Source organism: Clytia hemisphaerica, unplaced genomic scaffold, assembly GCF_902728285.1.
Source record: "Clytia hemisphaerica strain Z4C2 unplaced genomic scaffold, Clytia hemisphaerica genome assembly, whole genome shotgun sequence".
In the NCBI taxonomy this organism is placed as follows: Eukaryota; Metazoa; Cnidaria; class Hydrozoa; order Leptothecata; family Clytiidae; genus Clytia; species Clytia hemisphaerica.
This window is the reverse complement of record NW_027104218.1, coordinates 662184-682181: the sequence shown is the minus strand read 5'-3', so window position 1 is coordinate 682181 and position 19998 is coordinate 662184. Positions and strand designations below refer to the sequence as shown.

The window sequence follows — 19998 nt, the reverse complement described above, 5'->3', positions numbered from 1 at the left end:
CAAACATACCCTCACTGCAAAAAAATGTGCTATTTTTCCATTCCCACAGAATGTTTAGCCCGAAAAAAAAACAAATCTCTAGCTATAAGAAACATAGATAGGAATATCAATCCTCACCGAGTTTAGTTGGTTTTTTGCTTTGGTTGGTCTGTTATTTTTACGGTGAAAAATCCAAGCAGGTCTGGGATAGGGGGTCATTAAACAAGGAGATCAATAGTAAAACACCCTTTTCTCTGTGTCCCGATTGGAGTTTTTTTGAAGACCAGTTGGGCGATAGTAAGAAAATGTATTGTTATTTAGAATAAAGCGAGCTATTTAGAATATTGTCTAGAAGTATGAAGTGTGAATTGAATGACAAAAGAAATGGGCCACCGAGACAGGGGTGAAATAGATTTTACCTTGAACTGAGAAACTTTCGATGACAATCTCGCCATCTTTTAGAACCATATGTTTCTCGAACGTGTGTGGCATCAACAACTCTCCAACTGAATAAACGCCCTAAATTTTAGTAGGAAAAGATTGGAAACAGAATGAACAGCAAGGGTTGATGCATTTTCTATTAGATTAGCTCTTACCTATTACTCAGCTCTTGTTGCCTGAACTGACCAGTAATAATTACAGGGCCTAAAATAACGGTCGAACATCACACACTATATTTTAATTATATTGTAGCAAAAAAAAGAAATATACCAGGATATATATACCTTTGCAATTTCTTCACGTAAAACTTTAGAGAGAGTTTCATTGGTCATCTCAATTGGTACAGAAACGTTCGAATTGGGTAGCCTGATGATGTAAAGAGAATATGCGTGGTTGGATACTTTCACAAGACCAGATCAGTACAGACCAGTACAGACATAGAACTAACAATTATCATTATTAACGGACTAATGAATCACGAAGGATTTCAGAGGTAGTCAGTGGTAATCTGCAATTCTAATTCTATAAATTTAGAACTCACGAGTTGAACTTATATCGAAATATACATACTTTAATCTAGCTTTTCTTGCTTTACTTGTACGGTTGATTTTTGCGGGACGAAATCTTGAAACGTCAATTTTGTTTTTGATCAAAAATTGTTTGACAAGTTGGCCTCGGTTTCTAGCAGATTTTCCATTTTTGTTCCTCAACCCATATGTTTTTCCAAGTACCGAATAGTTTATCACGTCCCCATCTTTCAATTTCTTAACCTCTCGTAAACATCCTTCTCTATTCCAATCGTAATTTCTTTCGTTACCATGGTTATTCGGCTTTTTCTTTCCAGATTTTATCTTCTCTTGTTCTTTTCGAAACCTGTTTTCAGCCTGCTCATCGGTTTCGAGTGATTCTTTCGAACGGACTCTCCCTCGTTTTCGGAACGATTGGTTGGTTGTCAGCACCCTAAGAGGAATTATAATTCTTTTAAACTTAAAGGAGCAGCATGATTGAGCCATTTTTACTTTATTGAGAAAAACAACTTTCAAATTTTTGCTCCAGTCTGCTCCAGTCCGGGGGAGGCACTTGGTTTGCCAACTGACGGCATGTGTGGCGAAAAAATTGCAACCCTTTCCACCGGGTACGAGTTTTTGGCCTATTTTTCCACCGGGGCGGGGGGTCCACCGGGTCTGTGACACAGGGGTGTATTAAAAAATAAAAGAACCGTACCTGTTGATAGCAGAAGCATTTTTGATAGTTTCGCACTCTTTTATAACTTGTCTCTTTATTTTGTCCTGCTGTTGTTTGGTAAAATTGCTAATGTCAGCTAATGGTGTGCGTTTTGGTTCACGAATCAAGCCATTTTTCTTTGCTTTGGCATAATGAACTCTCGCCTTTTTACTGACTGGAAATAGGGAAAGCCCTGTCTTAAATGTTCGAAAGGAAAGGCAACCTTTACAGTCTTTTAACGAGTGTAGTTCTTTTTCACACTGTGACAACCTTTTCCAAATCTTTTCGGAAAATGTATTCAAAATTTCTTCTTTAGGTGGTCTTGCTACTGACGTCGACTTCCCAATATCAAGTAATATCTTTCTGATGCCAACTAAATTCTTTGCATAGTAAGCCGAATTTATATCAAAAGTTTCAACACCACAAAAATATTCTTTAATTTCTCGACAATGAATTTCATAAGTATTACTTTTGTCAACTGTACAAGCACTTAATTTGCCCAATTTATAACAATCTCGAACCAATAAATTAAAGACTTTCACTTTCAAAAATCCACAAGTCAGTGGGTCGTTCGCTGTCATTTTTTCTAATGAGAATGGAATAAGAAAAAGGGGAAAGGGATCTTTTCCCCGCCAAAAATTTTTCCCGCTCGAAATACAGCTGGAGGCTAGAAACAAAAGAGTAAATTCTAAAAGGGCCATGGGATCTCTATTGAGATAATGAAACCGTTTAAAAATTGGATAAAAACATTTCTTTATTGTATTGTGGACCATTTGTTTGCTTATTAACAAGAAAACAAATTGTAAAAGGGCCATTGGATCTTTTATCTATTGAGGTGATAAAGCCATTTAATGTATTTTAGCTATCGGAGTTAATTGAATCTATACATTTCTTTATTGTATTATGGGCCATTTGTTTGCTTATTGCGTAAAAAATATTCTGGAAATTAGGTCAGTAAAATCTCTACACGCAACGATCTACTAGTAAGTTACCTTAAAATTGTTATAGCGGGATTAATTTCAAAACTTCGACGAAATTTTCTATTTCATTCCATTGAAATTATAATAAATAAACGAAGTTTGTTCAGGAGGATATGGTTTCATATCTATACTTAGAGATATAAAGGCTTTTATCTATTGAAATGATTAAGAAATCGTCTTTTTCAACTTTTGACCGCCAAAAAATCAAAGAAAAAAAATCGAATATAAACCCCCTTGACAAAAACTGATAGAAAGAGTTCGGCTCAAGACATTGTCAAAAATTCAAGATGTAGAATTTAAAAATAGTCCCACAGCTTCAAAAATACTGAAATTTTTTTTTATTAAGGACATATTTCCACAATTTGAATTTATAAAATTTCTTCAACATTAATTGTTATGGGTACCATTAAAAAGCAAAATTATTGTAGATTTTGAATATACCGCTTTAAAACGAAAAGTTGAAAATTTTTATGGTTAAAAATCGAATTAAAAATATCTCATGAAAAAAAATATTCACACCGGAAGATACGACCTTAATAGCAACGAGAAGGTTTTCATTTTTTACTCTGGTCTGTGAAATACACGGATACCCAACAACTTAGCCCAATCGGCGACCCTGCTTTTTAGACCAACCATTTTCACCTGCAAAGGGCAATAAATTTGCGGTAATTTTTTGAGAAGATTTGAATTTAACCTGCTTCCTAATCTTAGTAGCTTAACTACTTACTCTGATGACTGATTACCTAAGAAGACTGGAATAAGTGGTAGTTGAGTTTCAAAGTTTCAAGAAGAAACTTTTTGAAGTCATCCTTGTAAAAGGTTGTGACAAAGGCCAATTCTTCTTGGTACTGCTTTCCATTGGTGGCTTTCAATATCAGCTGTTGTACCTTGGAATAGCATTGGTAGTCTTCTTGTTCAAACTGAGCCTTGATACCTTCGATGGTGTAACCGTTTGCGTCATGGCATTGCTTACGGTATTTATCTTTTAGTGTTTTAAAATGGTGCTCGGTATTTTTTGAATGAAAAAAGTTTGGCTGATTTTGTACTCTTGGTAATCTCCCTTGCATGATGGAGAGCTGTTGCCTGCGCTTCTCGACTAACCCCCAAAACAGATCGAAAGAGGTATCGTTACGATCTTTTTCCAATGCAGCAACGACATCTTTGCCAGCTTCTTGACCTTCTGCTGCTGACAATTTTGGATCTTGACGTGTTTTACTCAGGTTTTGTTTAAGAATGGTTTTACCAAGGAGACAACCAAACTGGAAATCGAAATTGTCCATTTTAGATTGCATACCAATGATTCTCCCTCGCATCTCTGTAACTTTCACATGCTCTAACGACCACTTCCTAAGCTCCTTCAGCTCTTCATGGTTTTCTATAATGGCCGCTGATGCTTCTCCTTGGAAAGTCCACCTAGTTGGACAAAGTTTATATGAATACTCTTTGCATCATTTTCTGTTTTCTCACGAATTTCATTAAGCTTTGTGTTTCTTTGGGGAGACTTTTTAACAAGCTTACAAATTTCAATGGCAGTACCAAATGTTTCATTAAGTGATGTAACTTCCTTAATGGCATCACCGACTGCGAGGTTAAGGGCATGTCCTTAGAAGTGAGTATAAAGACATTTGTAAATTTCTTCTTTAAATCAAATTGTAACACCTAATTTCGTGCCTGACATGGCTGCTGCACCGTCGTAGCATTGTCCTGTAGCTTATTTATATCTAAGTTGCAACGGAGAATAATAATAATCATCACAGGTGACTTGAACATCAATCTGCGTGTACCCTCACATGAGCACGAAGCCTACAACAATATCTTGGACACGCTCAATCTCAAACAACTAGTATCCAAACCCACGAGAAAGTCGAGAACTCTCATTGACCACGTCATTACCAACACTGATACAAAATTGATCGCGAGCGACATTGTCTTCTGTGATGAAATATCCGACCATGACTCTCCATTTTGTATATTAAAAATCAATAAACCTCGATACGAACCTCGACACAAATACATTAGAGACGAGTGAAACCTTGTACTTGAAACGGACTGTTAACGATTTTTGTGAGCTGTCATTGAACATTGTGTACACTTTTGACAACACCTCAGATAAGGTCAGTGAACTCAATAATAATCACAGAGTGTAGTGACCGCCATGCACATATACGAAAAGTTAAATTGACACTCCCGTCATCTCTGTAGATGTAAGATCTAGATGTACAAAGCCTGCAGCGTCAGAAAGAAGAACTTCGAGTAAGTCTGAAAAACGATCGAAACGACGTACAGCTTGAGCAGCTCAGAAAGTACGAAATGATCTCAAATCAAATATTTGAGATGCAAAGAAAAAGTTTTTCAAAAACCTTCTCACAAATAAAATTTCTTCAGAATCATGGAATGTCATCAACAAAAATTCTTCATCCTCGCTTGAAATGTATGAGCATCAATCCAGGCGAAATCAACAAATTCTTTAATTCAACAGCTCTTCGCACGATGGGGAAGAATGCTGGAGAACTCTCGAAATCCTTTTTTCACGAATTACCTGATCATCCAGATAACTTCCAGCTTCGCCATGCGACTTATGACAAAGTTTTAAAAAATATCCAAAAACTGAGATCGGACTGCTCAACTGGCCCAGACAATATCCCATCAAAGTTCGTCAAACCAGTGTCACAATATCTCGCGTCACCCCATTCACATCATTAACAGCTGCATAACATCGTCAACTTTCCCAGACGACTGGAAAATTAGCAGAATCTGTTCTGTACCCAAAATCAACGATCCTCAATCACTAGTTGACCACCGACCCATCAGCATCCTACCAATCCAATCCAAGGAGTTCAGCAACTTACAGACCACATTGAAACGAAATCTATTTACTTCGACAGTCAATCTGGTTTCCGAAAATCTCATTCAACTACAACTGTTCTACTCAAGCTGAAAGATGATATCAAAGCTACTATGAGTAGAAGTGAAGTGACTTTATCGAGCTTTCGATACGGTTGATTATCGTATTCTACTGGAGCATCTCAGCAATCTTTGCTTTTTCTGACAAGTCTTCAACGAGATCAACGAGAAATCGTCCAACAAGTTAAACGTTAAGTTCGGTGTTCCACAGGGCAGCATACTCGGCCCTATTCTGCTTAACATTACCACAATAAACATTAAGGGTCATAATAACTATCTCTCTATGCTGACAATACAACTCTACTACGTCACGCAAAAATAAAAGAGATACAGAATACCATCGAATCCGTACATATAGAAATCGATAACACTAACCAGTGGTCGGACCAGATTAATCTCTACTTGAATGCTTATAAAACAAAAATGACTGTATTTTCAACTAGACAGCTAGCACAACGCCACTCGCGTGCTTTGATTGCTTGATTTGGTCACCGACCCGTCAAGAAATTGGAAGAGAGTCCAGAACTTCAAAAATCTCGGCGTTAAATTCAGCGAGCAACTTGATTGGACTGAGCATGTGAATCAGAAGCTAAAGTGCTGTTTCGCTAAACTTCGTAATTAGAAACAATTAGAAACATCACAACCTGACACAAACGTAAGATGCTAGTGGAGTCTTTGGTCCTCATTAAGTTAATGTATGGATCCGTGCTACTTTCAGAGACTGCAAAATATCAACTAAAAAGTTCAGAACGCCGCAGCTAGTTTTGTGCTGAAGCACCACGCCTCCATCAAAGATTTTATCGAGCTGAAATGGCTACCCGTCGCTGAAATTATTGACTTCACCATGGCAAAAACCGTGTACAGTGCACTCCAAACCCCCGCTTGGCCATCTTACCTACGCACATCCAAAGTAACCAACCCTGTCAGAGAGCTGTGCTCTGAAAACATTATTTTGAATGAATAATCCTTGAGAAATTCAATTTTTAGTTTTTTTGACGTCATCGAGCGGTTTTTGGCGAAAATCAACGGAAAAACAATTAGGTTACACGTCAGGTTGGTAACTTCATCATAGTACCCTTCATGTTCAGTCATTTGTTTGGTCATTTTCTATCGACTAATGCCATCTAAGAATTATGGTAATTTTAAGACATGCCATAACTTACCCCAGTAGCATAGACAGGAGGGACGCAAAATTTGTGTAGGAGAGCAGATTTTTATGACAGTGTAATTATCTATTCATAATGTAGAAAGATAATCAGAGTGTCACTACATATCAACATAAAGCCTATTGAATCAAAAGTTAGTTTTGCAAATCTACAATCAGTGACAAAATACTTGGCACAAAAGGGAAATCCACCGGGAAGTTTTGAAACCACAATCGATTTGTAAGTGCTCTAAAGTAGGTTCGAAAGGTAGTTATAACTCTGAGTTTTAACGCTAGACTTAAGACTTAGATTAAGACTTAGAATCTTAGGATCTGATGATCCAAAAGTTCAAAAATGGTCTAGTAGGGCTTGGAATATAGCCCAGAAACCAATAATTCCCTTCCAGATCGAAATAATCGATGAAATCAAGTTGAAAGCCTGAAATTGACATTCTCGCTCGAACTTCAATTTTCGAAAAATGGTAAATTAGCCAAAAGTGCCAATATATTATGGCAATGATTGTAGCTTGAAAATTTTATTTAGCTAAATCATTGAATTTAATTTGATCTTTGAAATCTTTCATATATCTTTTTAACGATCAGGCTGTGACAGCATACTCCTCTTGCATTTTCGTACATTACCTCACGCTCAGTTAAAAAAAAAATATTTAGCAACTAATTCTATTAGCGATGTACCACATTCCTCAAGTCAAACGCCACATCGAATCAGACCTACATCATTGGTCGATAATTTATTGTGTATTTTCAGAATTTATTTATCTATATTCAAAAGATGGGCCTTACCAAGTGAAACGGTATGGTTTATAGGGTCTCGACGGCTAGATATTTGATTTTGCTGATTCAGCACTTTTTGAGATATCTTAGCTGAGTCAGCAAAACTTTAAATTCAATTATCTCATGATCTAGCCATCGAGACCGTATAAACCATGACATTCTCAGTTTGCAAGGCCCATCTTTTAAACTTGGTTTGAGAATATTTGACTTACTCAGTAGATGATGAGGTGAAATATGGCAGATTTTGGGTCATTTTGTGCATTTGCAAAATCTCACCCTCGAGGATAATTTTCATGGTCTACAGAAGCAGGGTAGCAAATTGGCTACCCTAATTGGGCTATTTGGCGTATCCTTTTTTGCCCAAATATTCAAAGGCTAGTGCTTAAATTTGTGAAAATGCACTATCAGAACCTTTGCTGCTCCGGAACTTAAGTTACTGTAGTCATTTTTGTAAAAAGTACTAAAATCTCCTTCTGTTTACTGAGTGTGGTGGCCATATTGACTTCCTACCTGTCTCGCCAAAACGAGGCTAAAACTTTGGGGCAGCCTGGAGACTTCAAAAATGGTCGGAATTGGCTGAAATTTGGCACACTTGTTCCTTGGGTGAATATCTGGGGGTGATTTTTTCATTTTTTGAAAATTTTGATTTTTGGAAAGATTAAATAAAAAAAAGATTACAGACCAGAACATTTTTTATGGTGAAAAGTACAGGATATTTTTGATCCACAACATTCTAACAGAGACTCGAATGAAAGTCAGAATAATGGGTACTCTCATAACATCAAAGGGTAATTAATGTAACTTAGGTATTCAAACCTTGTAAGGAAATTACATTTGATAATTATATGAAACCAGAAAGGTCTTAGTTCAATTAGTGGAGAAAACAAGCTCTGACCATGTGTTAAGTTAATTCTTTGAATATCTTCTGCATCACAGATGAATAATCAGAATATTTATCAAAGTTTTGCCCCCTGGCTTCAATAAGGATAATCATCTAAAAGGTTTTCATTTTTTACACTGGTCTGTGAAATACACGGATACCCAACAACTTAGCCCAATCGGCGACCCTGCTTTTTAGAGCAACCATTTTCACCTGCAAAGGGCAATAAATCTGGGGTAATTTTTTGAGAAGATTTGAATTTAGCCTGCTTCCTAATCTTCCATTCAGCATTAAATGAGCTCCATGACATATCGAGGTCATAAGAAAAAGGGACGGCGAAAGAAAAAAGATAGAATATTATTTTGACATAATTTACCCGAAAACATTTTCTTTATAAACTTTTTGTTGAAATAATAATATGCTATTATACACAATATATACTCTACTCTGTCCATATTTCATACAAGGACAAAAAATTTGTACAATAAAAAAAGCTGAAATAAATCTCGTTGTCCATCAATTTTCCAATCTACCTATTACCATGACTCAATTAAAAAAAATTGCGTTAAAACCCTATTGAAAGATCGCATTTTTCATCGCGAATTTAGCAAAAAAGTTACGAGACTTTCCCTGGGATTAGTTTGCTTTACAAGAATTATTTGTCCATTCCATAAGGTCATGGTTGATATTACCCATTGAAAAAGTCTCGATTTTAGAATTTAACTTGATTAAGTTTTATCTCTAACCTTAACCCCCCTTTAAATAAAAAAAATTCTCGTGTAGAAAAGAAAACACTATACTCTAATTGCCGCGATAAGCTGATTGCGCGAGGAAATTATGAGATTAAGCGAGTAAGAGTGGGTTTCAAGGATAGGAGCTGATAAGGCAGTGCAAGCGGTGCAAGTGTATTATAAATAACCCTACCTAGATAGCACAAAAGATATTTTTATAATAAAGGCGTTTCAATTGAGTCATCAGCAACAATTCTGACATTTTAAATATGAAGACAAATAAAGCTTCAGCATCCAAAAAACATATCTAAGTTATAATATTAACAAACACAGCATACTATATAATAAATTACCACAGAAAAAAATCCTTTTATATTATTTTTATCTCCATAATATCAAGACCTGTCATAAACCGCGTATGAAAAAAGCGTGTATATTATGACGGAGATAACCAGAGATTCGATTGAGATGTGAGTGAGGTATGGCGGCACGAATTTCACAGTTCGTATTTGAGTCAGAGTGAAAACATTGAGGTTTTATTACAAGAACGTTCTTGAGATATTTAGCTTCATAAAGATTCTAATAGAGCTAGATTCAACAGATATCTGACGACCGGACTTGTTCAAACACTCTGAAAAATTTACGGTTTCAAAAGGATAAACTCGACACTTTTGTGTCAAAAAGATCCGGGGGTTTTAAAAAAAGCCATTCCGTCCGTCATCAAATCAAAAAAGTTCAAATTGATGAGCAATTAAGACAGATGAGCTGTTTTCTATCTCTTATTGCGCGATGATAGGTTTGCTTAGTGAAAAGTAGGTTAAAAGAAAACAAAGTCGAATTTTTTTTCTCTTGACAAATAATGAAATCTAAAGCGCGATAAGACTTTTGTTAATAATATGATGTGTTTTTATATGCTTTTCAATCCTGTTTTTCTAAGGACATAAGGCGCTATTGCAAAGCTCCCATGCCGCCATGTCGATTGATCGAATTATGAAATCAAATCAAATATTTAGCAGTGACTAGTGAGTGATTTGTTAAAAATGCTAAAACGCACACAACACACAATCTCTCTTATCTATTGAAATCCTTAACATCTTATTTTGCTTTTTAACAAACTTAAAAAAACAACATTTTGAATAGGAAAGTAAAAAAGAAATCCAACCTTTCCCGTGTTATTTGATTTAACCCTGTTAAATAGCTTATCCTTAACCTTAGTATTTTTTGCCAATGGGGTTAAAACCAAGCGGTAAAAGATATTCAAGTCTTTTATCGAGTAATGTTAAATAGCAAAATAAGAAAACCGATTTCAATCTCTGCTCACGGACAAGTGAATAAATTTTTTTCTAAAAGATAATAAAAAATAATCTAATTTTTATATCTGTAATAATATCACCTGAACGGGTGCGATTGGCATTGAAAAAATCTATTGTGTTGATGTGGCGGATAAAACATGTGTGAGGAAGCGCCGCCCGTCGAAATAGGGGCAGGCTGTGGGTGGAGGCCGGTATGCGGAGCCATATGTTGCGGCCTACCATGCGGTGGAAATGGTTTTTGTTGTTGTATGCGGTTGGTTTCGTTTAGAGTGAATGAATCAGGGCGGTTCATTTCATTCATAATGGAAAGTTCTAGTGCTTGTGATTTTTTGAAGAGTCCGTGAATTTGCATTGATGAAAGTTCAGAGAGTTTCATTCGAATTTTGTTGAAGTCAGAAAACAATCCAGTTTCGAGAAATCTGAAAACAAAAGGAAAAGAAAAATTTGAATATGTGATACTAACAAAAAGGTAAAAATTCTCTAAGTGGAAATTATACCAATTCCCTAGCAAAATACCGATGTTTAATTTGTAATAAGCGGCCACCTTTACCCCTCATCAACGGTGATAGACCGGGCCGCTAATTGGGATTTTTCTAATTTCGAAATCTAATATTATGTGAGGTGTTCTGAATAGGTTCAAAATCCAACAACTTATTAAATAGAACAGGCATAGTAGTTAGCCGAGAAAGAGAATAATTAATAGATACTAATTAATTCAATTAATAATCATAACTTTTTGTCACTTCAAGTAATTTCATTGGCAAACCACAAAGAAACAGTGAAAAGCCTGTAATAATGACGACTAATTATACTTCACTGATATAAATAAAAGAAAGAACACACGTCAAATTAAATTGTCGGATCAAAATATTGAAGAAGAAAAACATCCATCATTTCTATAAGCTCAAAAACCGACATTATAATGATAAACATACGACAATATAACAATAGACGTCATTAGGAAGTTCCCAATTAAGTGTCGGTTTCTTATACTCTCTCTTGAGAAGCTGCTCACCGAACTTCAAAGAAGAAAACACAAACAAATTGAAATTTCGTTATTTGGGTAAACCCAACAAAAGAGGAGGAAAACAGGCAATTCATAACGTTTCATAATTATTGGTTTTTGCTAAAGAGGGTAAGTTAAACAATGTAAAATGTCGTGTTTTTGCGATGTTTTTTTGAGAGTATTCTTTCAAAAGCCTATGCTAAGAATATTGTGCATATAAAGATTCCCCTATTTTCACTTCGGTACCCAGGCCGTTTTTCAGTCAAAATCCATTACATAAACCCTTAGAAGATTGTAAATAAAATATCTAAAAAAATCATGAATCATGAATCAAAAACGACCTCAGTCATCGTTAAGAAGTAAAGAACATTGATGACTCCCTCTCGTGGCAATTAAACTTAATTTGAAATCAAAACATCCTATCTTTTAGAACAAGCAGTATCCTCTTCGTTGCCAATGTTTAAGCACTGCAAAGCATTTAAAGTCCCATTAAGGAAATATTAATGGCATATCTACATATTTTGAAGACGCGTATCTAAAAAATGCAGCAACTTGTCATCCCGTGAGGAGCCAGTGCACTGATTTATAGCATTCTTCATTGTCATCAAATCATCAAGATCCAATAACATAACATGTTACTTTATTTACTGATCGTTTCCAATCATTTAATATCGCATCAATATTATCACAACACAAGCTTTCGTTTTACAGTGTGTACCCCACTATTAAACTGGTTAAACCCAGAAATGGATGAATGACAGACTTCGGTACTATTGATAAGCCATTGTTGGCTGTTTTCGCATAAAATGTTACATAATTATGAAGACACAGTTCTGTAGAGGTTCATAAATGTTATGCTTATAAAATAAAAATATAAAAGAAGTGAGGTCTCACCTTTGTACAAGACAGGCCACTTGATCCGTGCCTAATACTGGGAAGGAGTAATCGGGTGCCAACATGGGCGGCCTTAAACTGCGGACAACGCCCTCGCCAAGAACTGAGATTAACCATAGATTCTCCTTCAGCCAGTGACTAAGTACTTCACGTCGTTCGAAATACATGCGCAGTTTACGGAAATCTTCGGCTCGTCCGAATTCTAAATATTTTCTAAAAATGAAGACAGATATGGTCAAGCAACTTCAGGGAGCAAGAATTTCGCTCAGTTTCGCTCTTGAAAAATGTAGTAATTATTATATTGACTGTCAACATAAATTCATTGAGCATCAGCGTCTAGCAAAATAGCCCCGAAATCAGAAAAGTAAATAAAACATGTTTCGTAAATGTTACATATTATTCCAAACTCACTTATGAAGAATAAAATCTCACCTGTAACATTCGTGCCTCCTGACTATCATCGACGATCGGTGTTCTTTCCTATACGCCGTACCGTGTTGATTTTGCCATGTCCATACCTCGTGTAACATTTGCACGAAAGGACATGCTTTGCTCATGAAAGATTCAACGTCCAGTTCTCTCTCCTCAGCTTCACTTGCCAACTGAAAGATTAAAAAAAAAATTCAAATAATGAGATACAATTTTTTACAACTTTGACCCCTAAATAGCTTGAAATGGAGTATTTCTAAGGTGTTGTTCTTTTTTTTGGCGATTTGAGCCTCATTATTCTTTAGATTCAAATATCAATAGGAAACACGACTTACACATTTGTTAACAAAGTCCAATGCTATCCTGTAGTCCTGCGCAAGAATTTCTCCAATCCTTGGAGGCCACAGCTTCATGCTTTTCTCCTCCATCCAGGACCGAAATTTGCCGCAAAATTCAGCGTAAGCTTTGACTGTTTGAAAACCACCTTTCAAGTTACCCTCAATGTACATTGCTGTAATCTATAAAGAGAACAAAGTTAAAAGTTAGCATTAAAATGTAGATAAAAAACGTCTACAGGCTTCTACAGGTACACGTAGCAGATTCGGTAAATTCTACAGAAACCGTTGTGTTTCCTATGGTGCTGTATATTCAGCTAGATCTACAACAGGCTAACCAAAAATATATTGGTCTTTGCCAAGACACAGATCAACAAATAACGCCACCGCCGCCATAAGAAGAGGCAATAACGAAAAAGTGAAAGTTTAGAAAAAAAGACTTAAAGACGTTGAATAATACTCCGAAGTTTAGACTTTAACTTTACCTGATGTAGCATGTAAATATATGTGACTTTCGGCATGTGTTCCGTTAATGCTTTGAGAGCTTCCCGATTCCCGACGTCACGGTCCTCTAAATATTGATACCATTTCTGTCTTCTCGATGCGTGTAAAGATAATTTGTAATGATCTTCTAGCGCCACTCTATTACGGAAGCATCTTTTTAAGACGTAATTCTGCATGGGGATGACGCCGCCGTGTTTACGTAAAAAGACTTGGTATAATCGGCTCCAATCGTAATGACATAACGGGAACATATCTGGTCTGTCCTCTATAACATAAGAAAAACCGATAATTGATTATTTCGTTTTACGTGATGAGTATGTTTAACAAAGGGAAGTAAGCCATTCTAAGCTAAGGTATCAGAAATAATGTAGCACAATGTTCACCACATCTGCGAATAATCATATTTTCGTATTTAGCAAGAAACATAGAATGTTAAGGTTCTTGGTGAGCCGGGTAGGTAATATTTGTAGACAACACTATGATGAGTAAGATTGTGATGTTCAGTATCAAAATACGAAATTTCGAAAAGAGTTAATCTTTCATTGACTGAAGTGTTGAAAGTGTATATTGCAGCGGGACATAGTTCTATATTTAGGTTTAAAAATGTTTATTTCTGTACCACGTACATACTTATATGGCACTATCAAGTCACATAGAGAGGTCACTTTGGCAAAGGATCTAAGGTTATCAAGTTCATTGGACAGGGAATCAAGTTTGCTATTTGCGACAGGAAGCCTAAATATTTATGATTCTTTTAGAGCGTGCCGGTGTGTGTTTGAGGTAGGCAAAGAATGACGCGATTTGTTTAATGTTTTAGGGTTCATGAGAAAAAATGGTAGCGCTTTAGAAGAAACAAGTAACCCAGCTGACACAAAACGTCGTAATAACGTCCATCTGATGGCCCTAACGTTCATTAAACGTTAAGACAAGGTTGTGTGCCGTTCGGGAACCTATTTTTTGGCAAGTGGGTCAACAGCATGAAAAGACAGTTTCAACACATGTCATGCTTTGAAGTTTTGTTGAAAAATACATAGAGAGGTAAACGAACCAGTGTCTGACGTTTGAGTTTTTCAAACATATTTGACAACATTTGACAGATAAACATATATTAGGTGTTTTCTGTTTTTGAGAAAGTTTAAGAAAACAAAAATGCGCAAACATTCACATGGGGGTTTATTATTATACCTCTCAACGAGGGTTGGTAACAAAGTCAAAAAATATGCCGCACATTGATGGCGTGAGTGTAGGGAGGTAGGAAAACCATGAAGCTGTTTGAAAGTTTCTAAGACAAAGCAAAACCCCTTTATTCAGCAACACGCAAAATAATTGTTTAACAGATTATTACCAAAAACGTCCAAACTGATTCAAAAACAAAAGATGACCCCTTCAAAGAGAAGGAAAATCTTAATCCAATTTATTTCACCTTCACTCTAAATACCCAGCGCTAACAATAACAATTCTGAGAAACTGCATGTTTTAATAAACCTTACAATTATACCGTTCTTATATAAGAAATGTTATGCGAGCCTCTACTTCGCGCTCGAAATGTACTCAGAGATGGTCTTATTCTAGCATTCGATTCGTACATTGTAGAGAAAAAACGCTAATTCACATACCTGAATCATCGAAATACATTTCTTCCAGTTCTTCTTCAGTGATACTCCATATTGATTTGACTTGACTGGCAGTCAGGTGGCCGACCACGTGACAAGGAGGTGAGGGGTTGGTTAAATACCATACGATAACTGATGTTTTGAGTTGACTGACGGGTTTAAAGAAATTTTGATCGTCACGTAGGGTGTTCGCTTTGAAAAACATTTCGTATAAATACAAGTGTGAGAATTCCGCCCATTTCGTTTGTAAGTTGAAATCGATCTGTAAGAGGTAGAAAAAAATAAATGGAAATTGTTATAGAGTTTCCATCAAATGAGATCGCCCACACCGCCCTGTACCGGTATGTCAATTTGAAAATTTGAAGTCACGGAGAGTTATTATTGTTGTTAATTTTGTCATTTGCTATATTATTTTGGATACTTGAAGAAGCAATTTCAAGGCCAGATAGTGTTTTGAGGGTGTTTTCGAAGGGTATTATTTAAATTCTTATTCATTTCAAGGATGTTGTTATGAGATTTTTTTAGACAGGCTTTTATGCTAAATCCATGATCAAATTGTGAAAATCTTGTCAAAGACATTATCTTCACAATATCATTATAATTCAATTCCAATGTTTTTGTGATCTTTCTCTCTGAGAGTAAAAAGGTAAGATCAGTCAGGTTATGAGTTGTATTACATTAAAACGAATATCAAAACAAAAATAAGATTTAATTTAAATATTAGTCTGAAAGCCTGAATATTAGATTGTAACTTTGTACAAAGAAAGGTCAGCTTTAATATTATGTGTGGTTATTCTATTACATTTGAAAGAAAATATTCTCTTACTATGAAAATTTTAGCCTCCATCACAACTAATGTTTTCTTAATCCAAGTGATCGCAATTAAGGAAATCGAATCACAGTAACAGATGTCATCAAATTATTATTTAAATTTGATTAGTTTATTCAAAAGGCCAGCCTTTCCTTTAATGTACAAGTAGTTGTGCCTTCCCAATCAAATTTTCTTAATCGTATCAAAAAGTTCAGGATCTGATAGCATACAAAGATTAATAAATAACAATTATTTTTGAAAACGTCATTCTGACCAGACCAGACCATTTTAATCTGTATTATTTTGATTACAATATGTAATGCATTCGTTGCCCATGTCTATATAGCTATGAAAAAGGGCCTAAATTTTGCTTAACTTGTATTGGCAGCCTTTGGTCTTAAATTGGTCAATACAGGATAACTATGGATAGTTTTATAAACAAATTTAAAAGAATTTAGTCAATTCCACAGGAGACATGAAAATGCAACTGGAAAATTAAGTTTGTTGTTATTTTTATTTTTATGACAACAATCAAATTAATGAGATACTATAATGATCATACAAATTGTGATATTATACTGTTTTGCAAAAGCTGGCAAAAGTATCAATACCAAAATAAAGCCATTATTCATTTTAATATAGATGGTATATCATCAAAAAACGAGCCACCAGCAATTGCCAGGAGAATTACAGAGCTATTAGTTATCCATTACACCTCTCTTATGATAAATGATCATTCATTATTTAGAATAATTTGTTTTATTATTGACAAGTACGGTTTAAATGAATTAGGAAGGAAAATTATATGGCAACACGAGACTGAATGATTTTGTTGTTATTGAGACCAATTGGTGAAAGTGATAAAGTGGGTAATATATTTTCGACTTTTTCTTCAAGAGTTATATTATCACTTTCACAAAGTTTGCTGATCAAAAAGAAGAAAAAAGATATCTTTCAAGAAGAAATCTTTTGACACCATTTTAAACTGAACCCCCTGAATGAAAATCATATCAAAATGGGAGATGAAAATGATATCATCCATCAAAATGTTTTCATAATTTTTATTTTTCACCCATAATATGAAGTTTAGTATTCGATAGGCTGAACTGCTAAAATAGCTAAATAGGAAAGAAAAAAATGTCGAAAGAAAGGGAGAGAAATAGCACAGCTCTCCTCTGAGACTCCTTAAGTTGTCCTTCTCATCCATTTAAAGCAAATGAGATAGGAATATCCACTTAGCACCAAACCAAGGTATATACAAAAGCAACCTATATAATGAACAATGAAAGTAAGGAAAATTTTACAAAGAAGGAAACTCAATATGATTTTCTAATTTTGAGAGGAGATTTGAAAATAGTATGGAATAATATAAAGCTGGGTATTGTGGGATTTTTGTTCAACAATTTTTAATAACTCCACATTTTTTGTGTGTTGTTGTTGTAAAGAAAAATGGTCACAGAGAAAATTGATTATCTGTCCAGTGAGGCTTTTAAAGAGATAGCTGTAGTTGTATTATTAGAGTCTTTTCAATATTTGAATATATTGTTTTTCTTTTGAACTACATCATGATGGCTCATATTTTATTGCTTTTTCTTTCTATATATCCACTTTGTTGAAACTACCCTCTACTGTACAATCATCAACATTATAATATTATAAAATGGGTGAAAAGAACTTTTTTATACTAGACCCTGTGATGAATTATAATCTTTCAGTAGATAATTTTCATATCTACTTTATAAAAAACGACCCATGCTCTTCTCTAAAACTATGCTTTGATCATATTGAAAATATATTATAAAAATGAATGAATGACACTTTTTAAGACTTTATTTCAACAAATTTCAAAAGTTTTTTCAGAGGAATTAGTCAGTGCTTCTACAACTAGTTCTAATTTATTGGTAAATAAAAAAACACCTTCAAAAATAGAGAAATTTGTTTTTAAGACTATATGTCATAAAATATCCATACATCCTTGCTCTATTGAAGTTTTCTGACAACCAGGGGGTTTAGTTGTGAAGTAAAGCTCAACCTTTTGAGATTTATAGACAAATATATGTTTTCATAGTGAATATATACATAAGAAGGGAAAAGAAAATTGAAAGATGAAACTTTAAACATATTTTGAAAGGAAAAGCTTACGTTCACTGGAAAAACATGTCTCTTTATACCATAGCAAAATATTTAGTCATAAAGTTCAAGAGCTTTATGTGAAAAGAAAAGAAGTTTTAAATCAGATATGCCAAAGATCTAGGAAGCCATAGACAATAAAAATGCTGGTATGGTTACAATAAGAATTGAGCTAAGGGGAAAGTTACAGCTGTCCAAAAGGCCATATTCTTCAAATTACAATTTCATGAGCATTTAAAATATTTTTTAAGACTCTTAAAATAAAAAATATAGCTCTAGAACTAGAAGAGAAAAAAAGAACTTTTCAGCTGAGATTCATAATAAAAGTTCAAGTTACAAAATAGGAAAGACAATCTCCAAGATCTTGAAAAACAAGCAAAAAGTTGAGACATGACACTTAAAATTCAGTATATCACTCTCCTGCATTTAACCAAGAGACTAATGTTCATCCCACTTCAGATTTTTAAAGTTAGAAATGTTATGATATTTGTCGGTTCAAGTTTTAGAAGCACAGATCTGAAGAGACAAATTCAATCCCTTGATAAAAAGAAAAATGTTACACCTAAAAAGATCAAAAATAAAAAAGGTCTAAATATAGAAAATTGCACTTTAAATTTTGGAGAATGTTTTGAAATTTGAGAGCTCTTGCAACATGCAAAAGCATCTTTCTGTTCAAAATTATATAGCATATATTCAAAATATTTAGACCCTATCAAAATCAATGTTTTCGTACTTTTAAGGAAGAAGATGAGAAAAATGATTAGAAAAAGTTTCCCGAAAAGCCCGAAAACCCACAAGATTAAGCCTGAATCCTGAAATAATTACAAAGAGTAGATTTAAATGTAAAAGCAAAAATAAAATAAAATGTACTTTGAATCAATCGGTTCATATCATGACTAAAAAAAGAAAATTTGGTTCCAGAAAATTAAAATTTACCCCAATTCACCCTTCAAATTGAACGTACAGTACTAAATTGCAAGCTATAGTAATGTAAACGTGAAATGTAAAAAACCAAACGAAATGTGAGAGCAAAATAAAGGTATGAAACCAAGAAAAATTCAGAAAAAGAAATTCTTACCTTACAGCGATGCTTCCAAAGGGTGTCCGTGTGACAGATGCGATGAAATAGCCAGGAAGTTTTACTCATAGAAACTAGACCAGTAGCCGGTACATGCTCTAAAATCGCAATCAAAACTTCTTCGCTCAAGTCCGTTAATTCAATCCGCGATTCATTGACGGTATATTTTTTCTTTTTATTATTACGAATTTTTCTACGACTAGTACAACGACTCCTTTTCGTCCTTTCCCGAGTTTTAATTGTGGTGAGTTTGGTATAACATAAATTACTATTATTCTCCTCGGCGGCTGAATTCGGATGTGTTTTTCGTTCTTGGTTTATACTCGCAGACATCGATCTCGTAACGCAACGGCTCATTGTGGGTCCACCGCCTCCACCACTGTCAGGTTCAGAATCGCTACTACTTGCCGTAGTAGTACAAGAATGTATTTCCTCAACTAAAACCATAACTATATTGAAGTAAGTATGCAGTACAAATTAAATCAAAGAAAACAAATTCTGTTTCTCATATATCTCTTGTGAAAAATTTCCTCTCTTTTCTTTGCTATAACAAGCTCAAATGTTTCATCCTCGAAAATTTTTTTTCGTGTATATGGCCTTCACATAACACACTGATATCGACTAGCCGGCCATTCTCTCTTTTTTTATTTATAAGTATTCAACATTTAATAATCCTAAAAGACAATAAAGCCCCATCATTTACAAATTCCGCGCTATTATTTTGAATAACAATGCAAGCGTGATATTACGGAGATAATCACAAGAATGAGAAAAACACTATTGCTTATGTTTAACATGTAAACATTA

At 34.7% G+C, this 19998-nt stretch overlaps 2 protein-coding genes across 2 annotated transcripts; both read right to left on the bottom strand.

The window, feature by feature from the left end:
* Window positions 1–327: 327 nt before the first annotated feature.
* Window positions 328–2356, bottom strand: LOC136815761 (uncharacterized). Its single transcript, XM_067072210.1, has 4 exons — window positions 1645–2356; window positions 991–1380; window positions 705–786; window positions 328–498 (listed from the first exon to the last, which is right to left on the bottom strand). The coding sequence occupies exons 1-4, from the start codon at window positions 2343–2345 to the stop codon at window positions 328–330; spliced, it is 1344 nt and encodes a 447-aa protein (XP_066928311.1). The 5' UTR covers window positions 2346–2356.
* Window positions 2357–8710: 6354 nt separating this feature from the next.
* LOC136815798 (uncharacterized) lies at window positions 8711–19864 on the bottom strand. Its single transcript, XM_067072250.1, has 7 exons — window positions 19192–19864; window positions 15176–15434; window positions 13541–13824; window positions 13056–13238; window positions 12724–12893; window positions 12292–12504; window positions 8711–10810 (listed from the first exon to the last, which is right to left on the bottom strand). Exons 1-7 carry the CDS (start codon window positions 19636–19638, stop codon window positions 10468–10470), a joined length of 1899 nt encoding a protein of 632 aa, XP_066928351.1. The 5' UTR covers window positions 19639–19864; the 3' UTR covers window positions 8711–10467.
* Between the last annotated feature and the right edge of the window lie 134 nt (window positions 19865–19998).